The sequence below is a fragment of the Cotesia typhae genome, unplaced genomic scaffold (assembly GCF_013202065.1).
Source record: "Cotesia typhae breed Kobodo isofemale line unplaced genomic scaffold, CoteBio_Ctyphae contig_11, whole genome shotgun sequence".
NCBI classification, from domain to species: Eukaryota; Metazoa; Arthropoda; class Insecta; order Hymenoptera; family Braconidae; genus Cotesia; species Cotesia typhae.
The window spans coordinates 892274-910828 of NW_027423711.1; the positions used below are offsets into that span (position 1 = coordinate 892274).

At 25.7% G+C, this 18555-nt stretch overlaps 4 protein-coding genes across 7 annotated transcripts; 3 read left to right on the top strand and 1 right to left on the bottom strand.

Annotated features, from left to right (window-relative positions):
* Positions 1–4640: 4640 nt before the first annotated feature.
* On the top strand, positions 4641–9029 carry LOC141536422 (cyclin-dependent kinase 4). Of its 3 annotated transcripts, none has more exons than XM_074257128.1 (4): positions 4641–4961; positions 6978–7876; positions 7951–8111; positions 8185–9024. In XM_074257128.1, the coding sequence occupies exons 2-4, from the start codon at positions 7001–7003 to the stop codon at positions 8399–8401; spliced, it is 1254 nt and encodes a 417-aa protein (XP_074113229.1). In that variant the 5' UTR covers positions 4641–4961; positions 6978–7000; the 3' UTR covers positions 8402–9024. The 3 variants fall into 3 exon arrangements, with proteins under 3 accessions (XP_074113229.1, XP_074113146.1, XP_074113068.1); XM_074257045.1 differs by lacking the exon at positions 4641–4961 and adding an exon at positions 5060–5208 and having other exon boundaries at positions 8185–9027; XM_074256967.1 differs by lacking the exon at positions 4641–4961 and adding an exon at positions 6672–6753 and having other exon boundaries at positions 8185–9029.
* Positions 9030–9776: 747 nt separating this feature from the next.
* On the top strand, positions 9777–11081 carry Hint1 (histidine triad nucleotide binding protein 1). The gene is made up of 2 exons (XM_074240674.1): positions 9777–9936; positions 10693–11081. Exons 1-2 carry the CDS (start codon positions 9826–9828, stop codon positions 10960–10962), a joined length of 381 nt encoding a protein of 126 aa, XP_074096775.1. The 5' UTR covers positions 9777–9825; the 3' UTR covers positions 10963–11081.
* On the bottom strand, positions 11008–14520 carry Dhfr (dihydrofolate reductase). 2 transcript variants are annotated; one of them, XM_074240663.1, is made up of 6 exons: positions 14409–14520; positions 12393–12472; positions 12159–12314; positions 11451–11574; positions 11268–11377; positions 11008–11187 (listed from the first exon to the last, which is right to left on the bottom strand). In XM_074240663.1, exons 3-6 carry the CDS (start codon positions 12305–12307, stop codon positions 11106–11108), a joined length of 465 nt encoding a protein of 154 aa, XP_074096764.1. In that variant the 5' UTR covers positions 12308–12314; positions 12393–12472; positions 14409–14520; the 3' UTR covers positions 11008–11105. The 2 variants fall into 2 exon arrangements, with proteins under 2 accessions (XP_074096764.1, XP_074096757.1); XM_074240656.1 differs by having other exon boundaries at positions 12393–12739.
* Positions 14521–14639: 119 nt separating this feature from the next.
* LOC141525967 (translation machinery-associated protein 7 homolog) lies at positions 14640–15233 on the top strand. Its single transcript, XM_074240680.1, is given in 3 exon segments — positions 14640–14784; positions 14942–15096; positions 15099–15233. Coding segments are annotated over 2 exon segments (192 nt in total). The 5' UTR covers positions 14640–14784; position 14942; the 3' UTR covers positions 15137–15233.
* Positions 15234–18555: the final 3322 nt, after the last annotated feature.

Here is an 18555-nt window from a genome sequence, read left to right on the forward strand (position 1 = left end):
TATATATATATATATAAATGCTCTGTTTGTTCTAGACCCTATTTTATCAACTAACGATTCAAAAAATTATTTTTCTGTGTACATTTATACCTCATACATAATTATTTATAATACAATCGTATTATGTCATTATTATTAGCTATAAACTAATCATATTCTTACCATTTTAGCGTTAAAATTTGATCAAATGATAATTATAAAAAATTTTTTAATTTATTAACATATAATTAATTAGTTGATTAACATGTAATTAATTGTTTTAAAATGTACATACAATTATACTGAAATGGATGTTATGAAGATAGAAAAAATTACTTAAAATTTCAATATTTTAAGTTTAAATCTGGAAAGCGGTTGACTTTGAAGGCCATTCCTGGAACCTCCCGCTTTTTTCGAGCTTAAAACGCTTGAAAATCTCCTATTTGGTTGATTTCTGAGTTCAAAATTCTGAGATTTGTTTTGAATCAATATGTTAAGATTTTTAAACGGGAATATCTTTTAAAAATGTCGTTTAATTTAGATTTACTTGTCGGCATTTAACTAGTTCTTTAATCCTAAAAAGTATTTATAGGGTCTCGAGTCGATTGTTAGAAGAATTTTAAATTCTTAGTTCAATTAATTGAAGCTTAGATTTTTTATGAGGCTTAAAAAACTGCGCCTGGCTCACCGGCCAGGCGTCGGTTCGAATCCCAAGCTGGTCTTAGAAACCATCTTGGTTGATATCCGACCCTTGCCGCGTAGATTAAGATTTGCACAACCCAAAAAGACCCCAACGTACCACTCCCAACAGTTAAACTCGGCGATATGACCACAGCAGTTAAAACCGACTCTAAATAATAATTAAGTAAAAAAAATAAATTTAATAAAATAAAATTTTGAAAATTCACAAAATAGTGTTTTATCAAACTTTCATCAGATTTTTGAGCTCGAAGAGCACAAAAACGTCATAAGTGCAATTTTATGCACCTAGGCATGGAATTAGCGGGAAATTGTAGAAATGGCCTTTAAGGTCAACCGTTTTCCTAATTTTTATTGTTAGTAATCACCCCCGAAATTCCCTTTAGGGGTGAGCTGTCATAAGATCCGTTTTTAGATCATTTTTGCATCACTTGTTGAATATTATTCCTGTCAAGTTTCGAGTTCATAAGACCTATGATTCTTGAGGTTTCATGATGAGTCACACTATATACTTGGAAATTTCCTTTAATTATGCATAGATCTAAAGAGGCCGCTGAAGGCACCAGTGAGTACGAGCGAGTAATTTGCTGTGTGAATAAAAATCTTTAAGAAAATAGCGTTTAAAAAGAGTTCTTAAAATTGGTGGAAAGCAAGTTGGAAAAAGAAATTAGCGAAGTTCAAAGTGGTGTATAAAAAATAAGAGAGATCCAAGGGTGAAAGGCGATGATAAAAGCGGAACAAAAGCAGAATAAAGATAAAGTTAAGGAATCTGAGAAAGATATAGAGAAAAACAAAACAGAAATAGTTCATAAAGGTAATTAAGAGAGCAGCGCACATACCGGGATGAGACAAGTGACAAGGAAAGAGGAACTTGGGGGTGATGTGACTTCAGAGAAATGTGTATATTATAAAAATAAAAGGGAAAATAACGACAAGAAAGTACAGAGCAAAGAATAAGTTTTGCTACTACAAAATGTAAATGAGAGATATGATGATACAATTTGGGTCGAATAAGAAAAATAAGAGAAGAGTCTAAATGTTCGTTTAAACACTATCCACATTTGACAACAATTTTTATTTTGGCCGTCTACATGAGATCGATCAAAACAGCTACTTACCTTTTCTACAAAAACACAGTGAGTCTTAAGCAGTTAGACTATTCCAAAATAGAGCTGGCTGCCGAGGATCAATTGTGCAACAAAGAATGTATCGTGTTACTAACAGAACACTTAGATCTCCAATATCTTTTAGCATTATTTATTATCAATCGACATGAAATAGGCATTTATACAACTTGAAAACAAAGATGAATTCAAATATAATAGTTTTTCAGTATATTTAAGTGATCAATTAAAAAATTAATGTTAATACATGATTCTTACATTAAAAATTTTGCATCGTTTTTTCCAATAATCAATTGCGTAGACTGGTTTTTATTTATGCTTGTTTCTTATACCTAAATTCTAAGAACCCGAACTTTTTTTTTTCCATTTACGAACAATGGATAGGAATCTAAATTAAGTAAGAACCAGTTCATCGCCTAGTTTGACAAGATTTATTTTAATAATTGCGACCCTTAGGATAATCGTAGCTTAAATTAACTAATCACAATAATTAAGGGATAGTACAAAAACTCTAAATTTTTACGCGTCAACAACAACAACAACAATTCGCACTAAAATTAGTGATGATAATAAATTTGTACTTAATGAAGTTACAATTATTTTCTACACGGCATCAGAACCGTCAATTGATTCTTTATCTTAAATTAAGTGTTTTGTTACAATATATATTTATTTTTTTTTTTTTTCATCAAAAGACAAATTGTTATCGGAAGTAACAATTCTTTGTTGTTGTTGTTGTTGTTGTTTTATATATATATATATATATATATATATATATATATATATATATATATATATATATATATATATATATATATATATATATATAATGGTTATAAGCATGATTATCAATTTCAATATTCCATGCAAGGTAATGACGATCAATCGTGATTAGCATGATACGATTCATAGTTTTGGTTAAAACAACATAAACAGGATGGTCTTGTTGTTGCAATATGAAAATATGATATAGCATTGCTTTAAATTATATTTTCATCTACATAATTATTGAATTATTACATTTAAATTATAAATAAATAAATATTTATGAATACGAATCTCGAATTTTTTAAACACGAAGTACTACATTTTTTTTTTGAAACTTTAAAAACTTCATATCATGAAAACCTTATGAGATTAAAAACTAAAAATTTATAGGCAAGCGTCTTTTGACTTATACAAAACAATTTTACAAATTCAACTAAATAAAAAAATACGATTTTTCAAATCCGGTAATCTTGTATGGAATGGCCCATATGTGCAACTGCTTTACTACTATGTGTACCACTTGGTATACTTATAGCTGTGAAACAGTGAATAGTCACTGTTTCAAATTTAGAGAGTATTGAAATGAATTAGAGAAATTGAAGATTAATTGAAAAAAAAATGCCGTCCAAATCAGGTCATACATTGTCTATAGTTAATTAAAAAAAAATCAACGATAATGATGTAAAAGTAAGATTTTTACTTATTTTTAACCATAAGAAATCGAAAAATTTTCATAGATACTTATAATTTTTAATTTTTTTCTCATCTTGATAATCATAAATTACTTGATATACTATGTATGTTTTCATTTATTTTACTTCAAAGTAGCGAAAAAAAAAATTTTTTTTTTATTACTAAACAATTCGTACCTTGAAAATTTTAAGATATTTCAAGATCAAGAAAAGACCATATATACACAGAAAAAAAAAATTTCTTGAACCAAGAAAATTGTAAAGAAGACCGAAGTTATTTTGGAGCCAGAAGAAATTTTCTTGGCTTAAAAAAATTTAACTTCGTTCAAGAAATTTTAATTTCATTCAAGAAACTCAATCTTCCTTAAGATTTTCTTGATTTAAGAAAATTTACGCTTGACTAAAGACTTTCTTTCTTTCTGTGTAAAAAAATGGTAAAGCCAAAAATTTAATGGTGACAACAAATTTTTGCAATTTTTTAATGATATTTAATATTACAAACATCTGACAATTTTTAGATTTTTTTATAACAAATAAACAGATGTTAAAAAATTTGAAAAAAATATTTCATCTTTGCAAATTTCTTTTTAAAAGCTATGAATACCATTTTTTTTTTAATTTTCTTAGCATTAATTTAATTATTTTTCTTATTGAAACCAAAAAATGATCAGTTGTCTGCTTATCATATTTTTCTAACAATATTTTGTCAAATCATTAATTTTCAAACTATTTATTTTAACAACCTCAAATACTCTCGTTTAAAAAACTTTGAGCTATTTTTGTGATACTATGACAATTACAAAAAATTTTTTGAGTCTTCTTCACTCGTCACATCAAGATTGAAGGACATCCGTTAACAATTACATATTTTTTGTATTCATCGAATTAATTAGACCATAGTATGCCGCATGACAAAAATTCTATAAAAATATTTTTGTAAAATATAAAAAAAAAAAATACGTACTAATCACGGTTTGTATTTTTTAATTTTTAATAAAAAAATAAATGAATTTTTTTAATACTAACTATGATAACAGCACTTAACTAATACCAGTCACAAATTTTTGACAAGAATTATTCGATAAACCAAAAAAATATATTCTAATTAAGAATAATTATTTTGTTCTGTTAAACAAAAATAAAATCATATTAAAGTGAATAATAAATAATTGTTAACAAGCATGGAAAAAACATGGAGTAATTATTTACTGCAAAACATACCTACAAAAAAAATGTTCTGTTGAAAACGAATAAAACTAAATGAAATGAAGAAGAAATAGGGGCCCCTAAAAGAAGTCGGACCGCTCCTGGAGAATCTCCCGCTTGCTTCATTCCAAAGCATCGTCCGTATGCATCGTCGCCGTTGTGGAAGGTGGACGCATTCCATTCATGTTTCGGTTTTCGGTACGTATAACGCAGTGTGAGAGCGTCATTGGCCCAACGAGGACGCTTAGACTTAAATTTTTTTAATGAACCTCATACTCGCCGATTTATTGATACTTACATTTATTTTTTATTTTTCTAATCACATCAATTAATTAACCATTAGTTCTCATGTATATAACGTCTTACTGCTTCTTAAAATATTATTTTATAGTTAATTATTCTTCAGATCATATTCAAATTCATTTGTCATAGTTGTGTGTCCTACAAACGCGACTTCGTAAATGTGTAGGATTTACCCACAATCTAAATAATGGTAAGTTATTTTGCATTTGTAATTGTATTTTATTTTATTAAATTTATACAACATTAAGTTATTAAATATATCAAGGAAATACAGGTTTCATAATGAGTCAGCGGGATAATAACATTATAGTTTTAAACGAATAGCTTAATGTTTAATATAAGGTCGTCATATCAGGCGGATGACGAATAGAATGGTGGCGTCAAGGGACGACGCAATATTTGAACTATTCATTGTACAACCACGTGGGCCATGTATAGTAAGTGAGCGTGGCATAAGTTTACTTTTGAGGGTTAATTTTTTATTCAATAATTCATTTTTTTTTATTTCTTCATTTTAAATATTAACATCAGAACACCATGCAAACTCACAGTAATACTGAATAAGTATCGCCAACTTTCCTTATTGATAGTTTTTTTTTGTTTACGAATTAGATGCTTTTAGAAATAATTATTCAATGGCAAGCAGTCAATTTTTTTTTTTTTCATATTTAAAAAAGTCAGATGTTTACTCTATTTATTATTATGATCTTGAATAATAGATGGTGAGTTTTAAATTGAAATGAAATTTTATTTGATGCCAAAGAATTATTAAAAAATTTCTTAATTTATTTTAGATTGTCGGTATAAAGGATACTTAAGCATACTTTTTTATTTATTTATTTACTTGGATTTCAAATAAAAATAAATCTTGAATTCTAATAAAAATCAAAATGAAAATGAGATGTGATCATAATTTTTTTTTACGTTGTTGATCATTACTATAAATTAATTACTCCGAAAAAATTAATTTCAGGTTTCGAATGCAGGATTTAAAAGATTAGTCTATTTTTTTTTTTTTTTGTATTAAATATTTTGCAAGGATAATTGGTTTTTAAAAAGAAAATATTGAAAGCAATAAATTGATAACATTTAACTATAATTTAACTTTTTGTTACAACATATTATCGTTTCTTTTTTTTATCCGAATTTCATCTGAAATAAAAAAAAAAATATACAATTATTATCTTAAAACTCTGATTATTCTATTCGAAAGTTAGAATTTTATGAATCACAATGTTAGATTTTAGATTAGAGCATATTAATGAAAAGTAGATGACACGAACAAATATTTATCGTCTTTAATTATATAATTTTAGACAATTATATTTAATATATAATTATATAACTTTTATATAATATCTTTAAAGTCAAAGGATAGTTTCGAATGAATTTACTATAAGATAGTATTTATAACCAGTGAGCACAAATTATAATACTCAAATATGAAGCTTGGTACCTGAGGCACTCAGCGATATTTATTTTGGAGTTCTATTAATATTTTTCCAAGCTAATTATTACCTTTGTAACAAATGTTTGAAGAAACATCTCGTAATGAGTTGAGATTAAGAAAAGGTTTTTTCATGAACTGAAATCTTTATATAATTACGAAAGTTAGTGAGTATTTAATCAATATATATATATATATAAATACATTAAAGACTAGTCATCATGTATGGCTCTTCGGTCACTAACGAAAATATTTTTTAAAGTATTCAGATGACGTTGTTTATAATACAAGACATAAACTCATATTTTCATTTTTTGGGAAAAAAAAATGATTATTTTTATGAGCTAGAATTTTTTTTGTGAATTTGCTTATAATATTTTAATACTTTACAATTAAAAATATTATTAAATAATCTCATAATCTTTTATCATTATTATACGTTAATATTTATATTCAGGTGTTTGGATAATGAAACAAAAACTACGTATAAGGATAAGAAGTAATATTCAGAAACATCGATTTAATAAGACAGCAGGTGCTAAAGCAGATGTTTTCTCTTCTTGTTATTCGTATTCATATCGTTGTGATCTGCTAAAGAAAAGTTTTCAAGTACTTATAAGAATTTCTGAATAGATTCAATCTCTTGATTTATTATTATTATTATTATTATTATTATTATTGCTATTGTTATTAATAATATTACTATAATTTTATTTTTATTTATTTATATATTATTTCATTTAATTCTTACTTTTTCAGATAAAAAGCTGAGAGATGTTGTGATGGCGGAAAGACGGCGGCTTCCGAGCTTGGAGCCATCAAAAAATTCACCACTTCCTTCTTCACCACCATCAAAAAAATCTAAGCTATCGGAAACTGATAAAGATATCGGATTAGAGGCAGAAGAAGAGGCTGATATAAGTCTTGAAACGAACGAAATATTATCAAGAAGTAGTTCTTCAGAAAAAGATAACAGCAAAGAAAATCTGGAGGTCGATGATCCAACTCCTGGTCCTTCAAAGGACAAGGAAGACTCCCAAGCCGTTGAAAATTCAACAAAATTTTTGGGTAGGCAAATAATGGGAAGGAAAACAGATGGTTCATTAGTTGGTGAGCATGCTCATTATGAAGAATTATCTCAGATCGGTGATGGAGCTTATGGGACTGTGTACAAGGCCAAAGATTTGTCAAGTGGTCAAGTTGTAGCGTTAAAAAAAGTTCGAGTTCCTTTAACAGAAGATGGACTTCCTACATCGACTATAAGAGAAATCGCTGGATTAAAACAATTAGAAAGATTTGAACATCCGAATATTGTAAGACTTTTGGATGTTTGTCAAGGAAATTATCTTCAGCTTCCCACCAATGTCAAGCAAACTGAATCAATGAATCGTGGAATGATTTTATGGTTAGTTTTTGAACATGTCGAACAAGATTTAGCTTCTTTTATTTCTGTAAGCTCGCCTGGGGGTTTATCACCCCATTTAATTAAACAAATGTCCAAAGAGATTCTTTTAGGGGTTGATTTTTTACACAGTCATCGCATTATTCATCGAGATTTAAAACCTCAAAATCTTCTAGTAACTCGAGATGGTAGAATAAAGATAGCAGACTTTGGTTTAGCAAAAACATACGACTTTGAGATGAGATTAACTTCTGTGGTAAGTGCAGCTTTTTTTGATTAATCAAATTTATTTTTCGTTAATTATAATTAAACATTTTCATGTTTTAAAAGGTTGTAACACTCTGGTATCGTGCTCCTGAAGTACTCTTAGGGTGTCCTTATGCAACCCCTGTAGATATTTGGTCCGTCGGTTGTATTCTTGCCGAATTAAACAGGCTTGCTCCTCTATTTCCTGGAAGCAGTGAAGGCGATGAATTAGATAGAATTTTCCAGTAAGTATATGGTTAAATAAATTATCAAATAAGCTGGTCATAAATTAATATTTATTTATTTATTTATTTGTAGAGTAATTGGTACTCCTAGCCAAGAAGAATGGCCGAAAAACGTTTCTCTGAGTTGGACTGCATTTCCACAACGACGTCCGATGCCGTTAAAAAATATAATACCTCAATTAGACAGTGATGGCTTAGATTTAATAACCAATTTGTTAACATTTAATCCTCACGTACGTTTAACGGCAGCCCAAGCTCTTCAACACAGGTATTTTGTTGATTCTTCGTAAAAAGTATTTTTTCTTGTCAATTTTTTTTCCTTTATTAAAAAATTAAGTTCAATCGTTGAATAATCATTACGTTGCAACTAATTTTTTAAAAATATTTGTAAATGTAAAAAAAAAAAAATTATTGAAGTCGAATATATTATTCAAGTTCACTGTGTAAATGAAACCAATTGAACGGTCTTATATAGATAAATTATTTATATCAATGAACATCATTGTTAATGACCAATCAATGTATTCTTTTACGTTAAATTTAAGATATAGTGTAGAGTATCTTGGATTTTAATTTTTATTATATGTACATGGTACAATTTTGTAAGACTGCGATCATATTGATCTGTACTAATTATTGAAAATAATAATGCTGATGTTATTCATATTGATATTTTTATAATCGAATTCATTTCCGTGCTAGCATTTAATTGATAAAATCATAATACCGTAATAGTAAGTCATTAATTAATATTTCATACACTTATTATATTTATGTATTATACATACTTTTATTTATAATTTTTTGTTTATGTATTATCGTTATTTATAACAACAAAAAAATAATTTAATGCTAAGTTTTAATTGGTATTATAATAAACGATATCATTGTTATTTAAGATAAGGTATTTATTATAGCTATAATTTATAGAAAAATATTTGGTCCGAAAATAAAAATCATTTATAATCATGAAATTAATTGTTAACGTTAATTTCCTTAAAAAAAAAAACTTTCTAATAACGTGATACTGAAGTATACAGATATTAAAAATTTTTTAGAATCTTATATCAATTAAAGTATCATAAAAAAAATTTCATAAAAAAATTCAACATGTGAAAATTAATAAAAATTACAATTGACAATTTTTTTAGAAGCATTTTTTTATTGTTATTGATTTATTATAAAAATTTTTTTAATTGACAGCTGACAGCTAGCTTCAGTATCATTTAATAACATGTAAGTATATAAAAGTTAAATAATTGAATGATAATTACAAATTGAAATAATTATTTCATTAATCAAATTTAAACGTTTCGCGCTATATTTAAAGCTAAACTATTATTTAAGCATTTGATAATAAAAAAAAAATTATTTTTGATTACTTGGCTTTTTTTTTTTTTTAACTTTGTCATTTTATAAAAAATATTTTTTTATATTCTTAACTTAGAAAAATAATATATATACACATATGTACATATGTATTACGATACTGTTATCTGCGAATGAGTATAATGGTTGCATAAATATGCGACTTGATAAATTCAATATAAACTGCATACAAAAGAATTAAAAATCGAGTAATTTAGTTCACATCTAATAATTAAATAAAAATTATATGGTTATTATTATGAATTTAATTACTGCTATCAAATACCTTAATTATAGTTATAATCAAAAAGTCTACTCATCGAACATCTTTACGATTATAAGAAACATGGCGTCCGAGGTGGAAAGAGCACAATCTGCGGCTCCTAGTGAGGATACAATTTTTGGGAAAATTCTACGGAAAGAAATCCCCTGTAAATTTATTTATGAAGATGATAAGGTAATCAATCAAATTTTAAATATAATTACTTATAATAGTTTTTAACTTTCAATTATTATTCAATTCAGTGAACTTAACCTAACAGTTACTATGAATTATATATGAAAAATTAAGTTAGCCGACATTTCAAAATTTTTAGAAATTTTTTTGAAAAATTTCACTTAAAAATTACAAAAAATTGTCACATGTAAAAAACTTGAAAAAATATAAGTGCAATTTTTATAAATATCTTTGTAGTTGTAATTTAATTAATAAAAAAATCAAAAATTTTTATGAAATTGAAGTTAGCAGTCACTTGATAATTGTTTAATTTTATTTAACAAATAAATCTTTTCTGAAAAACTATTTTTAAAAAATTGCATTTATAATTTTTTAAAATTTCCAAATGTCAATTTTTTTCATTTTTATTTTTACCATAATTTATTTGTTAAAAAATTCTAAAAATTAATAAATATCTGCTAAATTAATTCTCATAATTTAGCTGTCACTTGACAATTTTTTAATTTTCTTTAAGAAAAAAATTTGTTGTAAAAAATTATTTAAAAAAAATTGCATTTTTAATTTATTAAAATTCCTACAAGTCCATTTATTTAATAATTTTTTTTTCCACAATTTATTTATGAAAGAAAAATAAAAAAATTTGACAGTGACAGCTAAATTGAATGTCATAAAATTTCTGCTAACTTGAGTTTCATAATTATATTTATTATATTTAATTTACTTTAGAAATTAATTCTCTAAAATGGATATTTTTAGTGTGTTGCTTTTCATGACATCAACGCTCAAGCACCAACTCATTTCCTTGTCATTCCTCGCAAACCGATACCTCAACTGTCAAAAGCCGATGACGAGGATGAACTTTTACTAGGACATCTTATGAATGTTGCTCGAAAAGTTGCTAAACAAGAAGGGCTTGATCAGGGATTTCGACTAGTTGTCAATGATGGTCAAAATGGAGCTCAGTCAGTTTATCATTTACATTTGCATGTTCTTGGAGGAAGACAAATGCAATGGCCCCCTGGTTAATTATATATGTATACCTATATAACATATACATATACATGTATACGTTAATTAAAAACACCAAAAAGATTTTTTTTTAATACAAGAATATAATTAAAATAAAAAACATCTTTTTCAGACAATTGATTGTATGTTAAATTATTTCATTAATTTGAAACCTTCTCATAAACTTTATAAAGAAATTGAATACCATTTTCTTCTTGGATATCCGAGGGTATGTTATTGTCGCTAGAATCAACGAAAATACTTATTATTAATTAATATAAAATTTTAATGAATGATTAATTTAATTATGATGTCATGCAAACCTTGTTTCAATAAAATTGTTGGGAATAGACGGAAAAAACGCATCACATTCGAAATCTTTTTTAATATAAGTCAAGTATATTCGGGAACAATTAGGATGATCCATAGCTGCCTGAGGTAAAATGATAATAAATACGTGAATTTAAGTAAAATAATAATTATAAGAAAACAAAATTTATAGTTACTTTGTAAACAGCGTGACCGCCAATCACCCAAATATTTTCAACTATGTCACAAAGATCGGGCTTGGAAATAGTGGCCAATACATGTTGTAAACTTTGACAAACAATTGCTTCGTTTCCGTAATCTCTATATTTGCAAATAATTTAAAATCAATTTTAAAAATGTTGACATTTTAAGTCTATTTATATTTCCTTAATTAAAATATAAATTGTTATCAATAATACTGAAATTAATATATATCTGACAATGTTTAGGAATTTTCTTAACAGAGGAATTATTATGAAAATTGTTTTTCTTAATTTTTACACGGAAAAAAAGAAAAATAGAAAAATTACAAAATATAATGTAATGTAACGCTTCGTGATGAAAACTGGAAAAATTACAGTTTCAGATTATAAGTATTACAGATTTCATAAGAATTCAATTGTAAAATGAAATATTTACATTGAAAGCTAATTAACATTTAAAGTTTGTATTAGAAAAATATTATTTCTAACTGTAATTTTTCTAGTTTTAAATACGATGGGACACTTATTATTATTTATAATGTAATTTTTTAAGAGTGTTCTTTTTTCCGTGTACATGGAAAAATTTCAAATAACCGTAGTCAAAGTTTTTTTTTAATATTTTGTTATGACTTATTAATTTATTGAATAAAATCAAATAATGGTCAGATATCTACTGGTATCAAAACCATTATTACTACTTGCAATTTTTGTTGAGATAAGATAATATTTATTCGATTTTGTAGTGGTCTAAATTTTTTTGGAATACCCTCCCACGTTTTTCGCCCCATAATGACAACATTTTTTTTGTTAACATCTTTAGTTTTAGTTGTCATGTTAGTGAAAAATGCCATTTCAGCCCTGAAAAAAAAATTTTTTTATTCAGCAAATTTTCAATCATAAAATTAAATAAATATTGATTATTTTAAATTTGAATACTTGAGTTTCCATGGTAAACGTCCGTTGATTCCAATCCCTAGGTTATCACCACAAGCGGCAGCAATCAAGTTTAATTTCAACTGCATTTTAATTAGTAAAAATTTTGCAACAATTTAGTGTGATTGATAGTATATATCCAAATAATTGGATACAAATAATTATTGTAATACCAGCAAAATTATTACAAAAAAAAATTAAAAACACTGGATCGTGTTGAGATCCTTAGAATTTGAATGCGCCAACTAGCGGCAAAAATCGAACTACTCAAAATAGATTTCAATATAAACATTAACATGTGCTCATAATGTAAACAATTTGCACTTGTAATTTCATTAAGTAATTTTTTTCTGCAATCAGTACAAAAATTATTATTTTTTATTTTTCAAGTCGTCAAGTGCATATAATTGATAATTTATCGCTGTAATTTTATCTTAATTCAACAATCGAAATGATAAATTATATATTTTCGTTAGTTAATAAAATAGTTATTTTTTTATGACACTGAAGTTAAGAGACATCTGATAATTTTTAGTATTTTTTTAACAAACAAATTATAGCAAGAAAATTTTATTTAAAAATTTTATCTTTAGAAGCTCTGAAAAATTATAAATGACATTTTTGTAAATAATTTTCTATGCCAAATTTGATTTTTCAAGTAAAATCAAAAAGTTGCCAAGTGTCTGCTAACTTCAGCCTCATATTTTTTTGCTAATAAAGACTAGACATCGCAGTTTATTTATTTCTGTATAAACAAGAAAAGTAGAAAAAAATGAATCAGATTACCTAATTAATATGCTAAAAATGTAACATGTAATCTAATATATAAAATTGTTAACAATACTATATTTATTATTTGCCAATTTATAATATTGCAAATATCAATGGCACTCTAAGTAGTAGAGGTTTTAGAAGTTTTTATTTTGACAAATAAATAATATATTTCACATTAAAAAAAGAAATAAAAAAAAAAAAATGTACGTAAAAATTTTATCAAGCATCCGGCGGCAATTATTTAATTTTTTTCTTAACTATCCTAAGAACCTAGACATATAGAATTTTTTTTAACCAAAATAATGATGACACTAAAGTTAGCCGACGTTTTTAATTTTTTGATTATTTTTCATTTATTAAATTATAATTAAAAAATATTAAAAAAAAAATGCACTTACAGTTTTTAAAGTTTTTTACAAGTGAAATTTTATTTTTTTTTGTAACAACTTTTTCAGTAAAAAAAATTCTAAAAATTTTTAGATGTCAGCTAACTTAATTTTCATAAAATAATGTCATTGTAAAAATAATCGTATCATAAGTTATTTTAAAATAATATATTATTTATGTATAAAATTAAACTGTTCTTAAATGTCTACTATATTTAACAAATATTTGTGATACTTAAAAATTTGTCTTTCGGGTTAATGTATTTGCAAGTTTAATAATTTCGCAAATAAAACATGCATTACTTATTTTTTTACATTCGCTAGTATTTGTAAATATTTAAATTAATAATAAAAACATAGAAAAGCTACGTAGTTTCATTTGCAAATATTAACTGGAACCTACTTTGCCTAGTTAATTTATGACGACCAAAAGTCTAACATTTAAAAACACTGAAGTTGACAGATATTAAAAATTATTTTAAAATTTTATAATAATGCAATTATTAAAAAAAAAATTAAAGTAAAAAGTTTCACATGTGAAAATTAATAAAAATAACGAGTGAAAATTTTTAGAAGAATTTTTTTATTGTAATTAATATGATATTAAAGTTAGCAGCCATTAGAAAATTTTTAAATTTCATTTAACAAAAAAATTAGTTCCAAAAAATGGTTTTTAAAAAATTGGATTTTTAATTTTTTTATTTCTAAATGTCAATTTTTTTACCATAATTTATTTGTTATAAAAATTCTAAAAATTATTAAATATCTGCTAAATTTATTTTCATGTAATTAATTTGTTAAAAAATTTTTAAATTAACAGCTGACCGCTAACTTCAATGTTACAACATTTAAACCATACCTATTCTAAAGTTCCCAAACTGCAATGTTATTTTTACTAATACAAAGAACAGATACCTTTATTTTCCATGTTTATTATTTTTGTAATTGACAAGTTCCAAGCCAACTTTTTCGAGGTTGACAATTGAATAAAAACCGAGAAAAATATTTCTTGTACTCATTATCACCACAAGATGGTAGCACAAAACTAATCTGTAGAAGAGACCGAGAACGGAGCGTCTTTTTTTTGTACTATCGATATATCTATCACATATCGCATTCAACTTCGGACTTTAGTATTATTACAAGTGTCGAATAGTAGTTTTGAAACTTATTCAGAAATTAATATACTCAATATTATTAATTTAATAATTTTTACACGCACTCATAAAAATCAGGTAAGAATTATTCTAGATTACTATACAATTATTCAGTTTTCTTGAAATTTAATTATTTTACAAATAAAAAGCAGCTTTTTAATAGATATGACTCCGAAACATAACCTTAGTAAAACCACATGTTTATTAAATATATGTTTTTTTTTTTTAATTCCAGAATGTCGGGTCGAGAAGGTGGCAAGAAGAAACCTTTGAAAGCTCCCAAAAAAGAATCGAAAGAACTTGATGACGATGATCTGGCATTCAAGCAAAAGCAAAAGGAACAACAAAAAGCTTTAGCTGAAGCTGCAAAGAAGGCTGGTCAAAAAGGACCCTGGTCACTGGAGGAATCAAAAAATCTGGCAAGAAATAAATATACTTTTTAATCTTTGTGTAATAGAAATTCAATCTTTAAAATATACTACACCTAATGATAACATTAAACGAATAAAAGTTAAATTAATACTTAAGATTACTTACTATATTTTATTTACCTACTGTATGCTCTCGATTCATAAATTAATGTAAACTTGTAAATAAAGTAGAATTACTATTATTATTAATTTCGTTCAAACTGCTTTATTTATCAACAAATAATTTCATTGTTTTCTTACAAACTACTATTTTTTTTTAGAATTATTTGCACTGCTGGTAGTGAATAAATTAATAACACTGAAGTTGACAGACATAAAAAATATTTTTTTTAATTTAATGGCGATTAAATTATTATATAAAAAAATTTAATTACAAAATGTCACATATGAAAATTAATAAAAATTACAAGTGAAAATTTTTAGAAGCATTTTTTTATTGTAATTGATTTGTTATAAAAATTTATGACATTAAAGTTAGCTGTCACTTGACAATTTTTTAATTTTCTTCAACAAAAAAATTGCATTTTTAATTTATTATAATTTCTACAAGACCATTTTTTTAATAATTTTTTTGCTGTAATTTATTTGTTAAAAAAATTAAAACAATTGTGAAGTGACAGCTAAATTTATTGTCATTAAAAATTTTTAAAATTGACAGCTGACGGCTAACTTCAGTGTTAAATAAATTAATAAATTGTCAATACTTATTCCATATATTTAGGGCCAGTTTTTCAACCCGGGGTTTTGATTAAACCAGAGTTTAAAGTTGTACCAACATAGAAAAATGTATGAAGTGACGTTATTACTTGATGATCACTCTGAACGTGTATATTAAAATTTTATTTCTACCTACGTTCATGTTTGTTTTCAATAATATAACCTTGTGTACTATTACCAGACAGATAAATTGATAAACATAATTTAAAAAGAGTGATATAAACCAATGTAATGGAATCATAATTTCGTTAAAAATATTATTAATTTAAATAATATTTTATAAGTATTTTATGAAATAAATAAATAATATCATATGGATAATGTGATTGAATATGCATTATTATCTGATGAAGACTCCGATAATGATCTGGATGAGATTCCCGTTGAGGAGCAACGACCAATCCAAGTTTTCCGTGAACGTCTAAATTATTTTTACATTTTAAATGAAAATCAATTTCACGACCGATTTCGTTTATCAAAAAATTCTGTACATATGTTATTAAATAGATTGGGTAATTACTTTGAACTTTTCACTGAAAGGTAAGACTCTAAAATCATTAGTTATTACTAAATCTATAAATCGTAAAGTTTATTAAAAAATAATAAATTAGCAGACATTTGACAATTTTGATGATTTTTTTTATAATAAAATAAAAAAAAATAAACAAAATTGTCGAAAGTCTGATGATTTTAGTATTACACTAGTAAATAGTTGTAAAAGTTTGTTTTGTACTTTTCAGAAATAATGCAGTTCGTCCACTAACACAATTGTTATTATTGTTACGTTTTTGTGCAACAGGAAGTTTTTTAATAACTGTCGGAGATTTTATTGGAATATCAAAAAGTTGTGCTAATAAAATAATTCACAGTTTAGCTCATTCGATTGCATCCTTACGTCATGAGTTCATTAATTTTCCATCTACTCGAGAACAAATACTACAAAACCAAGTTGAATTTTTTCAAACAGCCTCATTCATCAGAACAGTAGGTTGCATTGATTGTAAGCATGTGAAAATTGAATCATTCGGTGGTAATGATGCCGAGATTTACAGAAACAGAAAAGGGAATTTTTCAATAAACGTTCAAGTTATTTGCAATGCTCGATTAGAAATTATAGATATTGTAGCGAGATGGCCGGGTTCAACCCATGATTCCACCATTTTTAACAATTCCAGAATTCAAACTCTCTTTGAGAATAATGCTTTTGGAGATGCGATATTGTTAGGTGATTCTGGGTACCCGAATCTTTCTTATATATTAACTCCACTTCAAGATCCACAAGCAGCATCTGAACAACTGTATAATGAATCACAAATAAGAACAAGAAACTTTATTGAGCGTACATTCGGTGTTTGGTCGCGACAGTTTGCTGTATTGCAAGGAACTAGGTTTAGAACAGCAGAAAGAACGTTAACTATAATTGTTGCTACAGCTGTTTTGCATAATATTATAAGGAGAGAGAAACCCTTCAATATTTACCCTATACACGAATATTTAAGAATTCCGGAAGTCCAAAATCCTGTTATTGGTGACGTGAATTTAAGAAGAAATCTAGTTGAAGGTTATTTTGAAAAGTACGTAAATGGAGATATTTCAATATTTTTCAATGCTAATATCAATTTTTATAATTTCAGTTTAATTAGAAGAAATTAAAAAAGAAATAGTATCCTAAAATCTTGATCGAAGTGAGTAATATTAGAATTTGTAAAAGTAATTGAAGGTTTTAAAATGACACTAATGAGATTTATCGCTACAAGTTCTTGGTAAGTTTATCACTCGAGACTGAAACACTACAAAACCAATTATTGTAATTTCATAATTTTTATTGTAATTGTAAATATTGTAATTTTTATTGATTACATTATAACTCGACCTTATAAAATCGAAAAATTAAGAAAATAAATTATTTATTTTACCAATTCCACATTTTTTTGTAATCATTTATGAAAAATGAAATAATTAAAAACCATAAATTTTTTGGTTTAAAAATTAAAAATTTCACAAAAATCATTATTTAAAACAGAAAAATTTTTTAAAAATAAATAAAAACATTTGATGTAAAATTAAAAAAATACTTATTTATCTTTTTACAATTTTTTTCATTAATATTTAATAAATTGAAAATTATTTAAATTCATTAGAAATAGTAGCAATTGAATTTTCGCGCCCCGTCATATTGTATTTTTATGTTTTTACGTATGTCTAGTAGAGTATCGCCACACAACAATAGATTTGAAAATTCATTTGTTTAAATATCAATTTTTTTATTTTAGCGTCTAATTTTAATTTCAAAGCATCTCACGTCTAACATTGATTACTCTTCTTAAAAAAAAGTTAAAATGTATTATCAGTTTGAAAGTTCGTGGGCTCATGATCTGAAGAGATGTAAGTTATTATTTCCAAGTATAATTATATAATTATCTTCATGTTTAAATAATTAATTAATTAATGATGATATTTTTTTATCCAGGGACTTGGGCCGAGGACGATCGTCTCATCTGTTTAAGGTTTCATCGACATGATAGGACATTTGTATTTAGAGACCTTTACTCTGACCATCCGGCTATATGGAAGTAAGTTTTTAATTAATTTTGAATAATTATTTTATTATTTTCATTAAATTATATTTGAATACTTGGTGTCACTAGAGTTTTGTCCGTCAATCCTGCTATTGGACTGGACAATTTTCTTTTAGGTTCAA

Bases quoted from the DNA above. Each gene is read 5' to 3' on its own strand.
- LOC141536422 (XM_074256967.1), top strand. From the start codon at position 6,687: ATGAAACAAAAACTACGTATAAGGATAAGAAGTAATATTCAGAAACAT. The intron at 7,877-7,950 runs GTAAGTGCAGCT...ATGTTTTAAAAG, and splicing joins AGATGAGATTAACTTCTGTG to GTTGTAACACTCTGGTATCG. The intron at 8,112-8,184 runs GTAAGTATATGG...ATTTATTTGTAG, and splicing joins GAATTAGATAGAATTTTCCA to AGTAATTGGTACTCCTAGCC.
- Hint1 (XM_074240674.1), top strand. From the start codon at position 9,826: ATGGCGTCCGAGGTGGAAAGAGCACAATCTGCGGCTCCTAGTGAGGAT. The intron at 9,937-10,692 runs GTAATCAATCAA...GGATATTTTTAG, and splicing joins TTATTTATGAAGATGATAAG to TGTGTTGCTTTTCATGACAT.
- Dhfr (XM_074240656.1), bottom strand. From the start codon at position 12,478: ATGCAGTTGAAATTAAACTTGATTGCTGCCGCTTGTGGTGATAACCTA. The intron at 11,575-12,158 runs GCAAGTAGTAAT...TTGCAAATATAG, and splicing joins ATCTTATCTCAACAAAAATT to AGATTACGGAAACGAAGCAA. The intron at 11,378-11,450 runs GTAACTATAAAT...ATTTTACCTCAG, and splicing joins GCGGTCACGCTGTTTACAAA to GCAGCTATGGATCATCCTAA.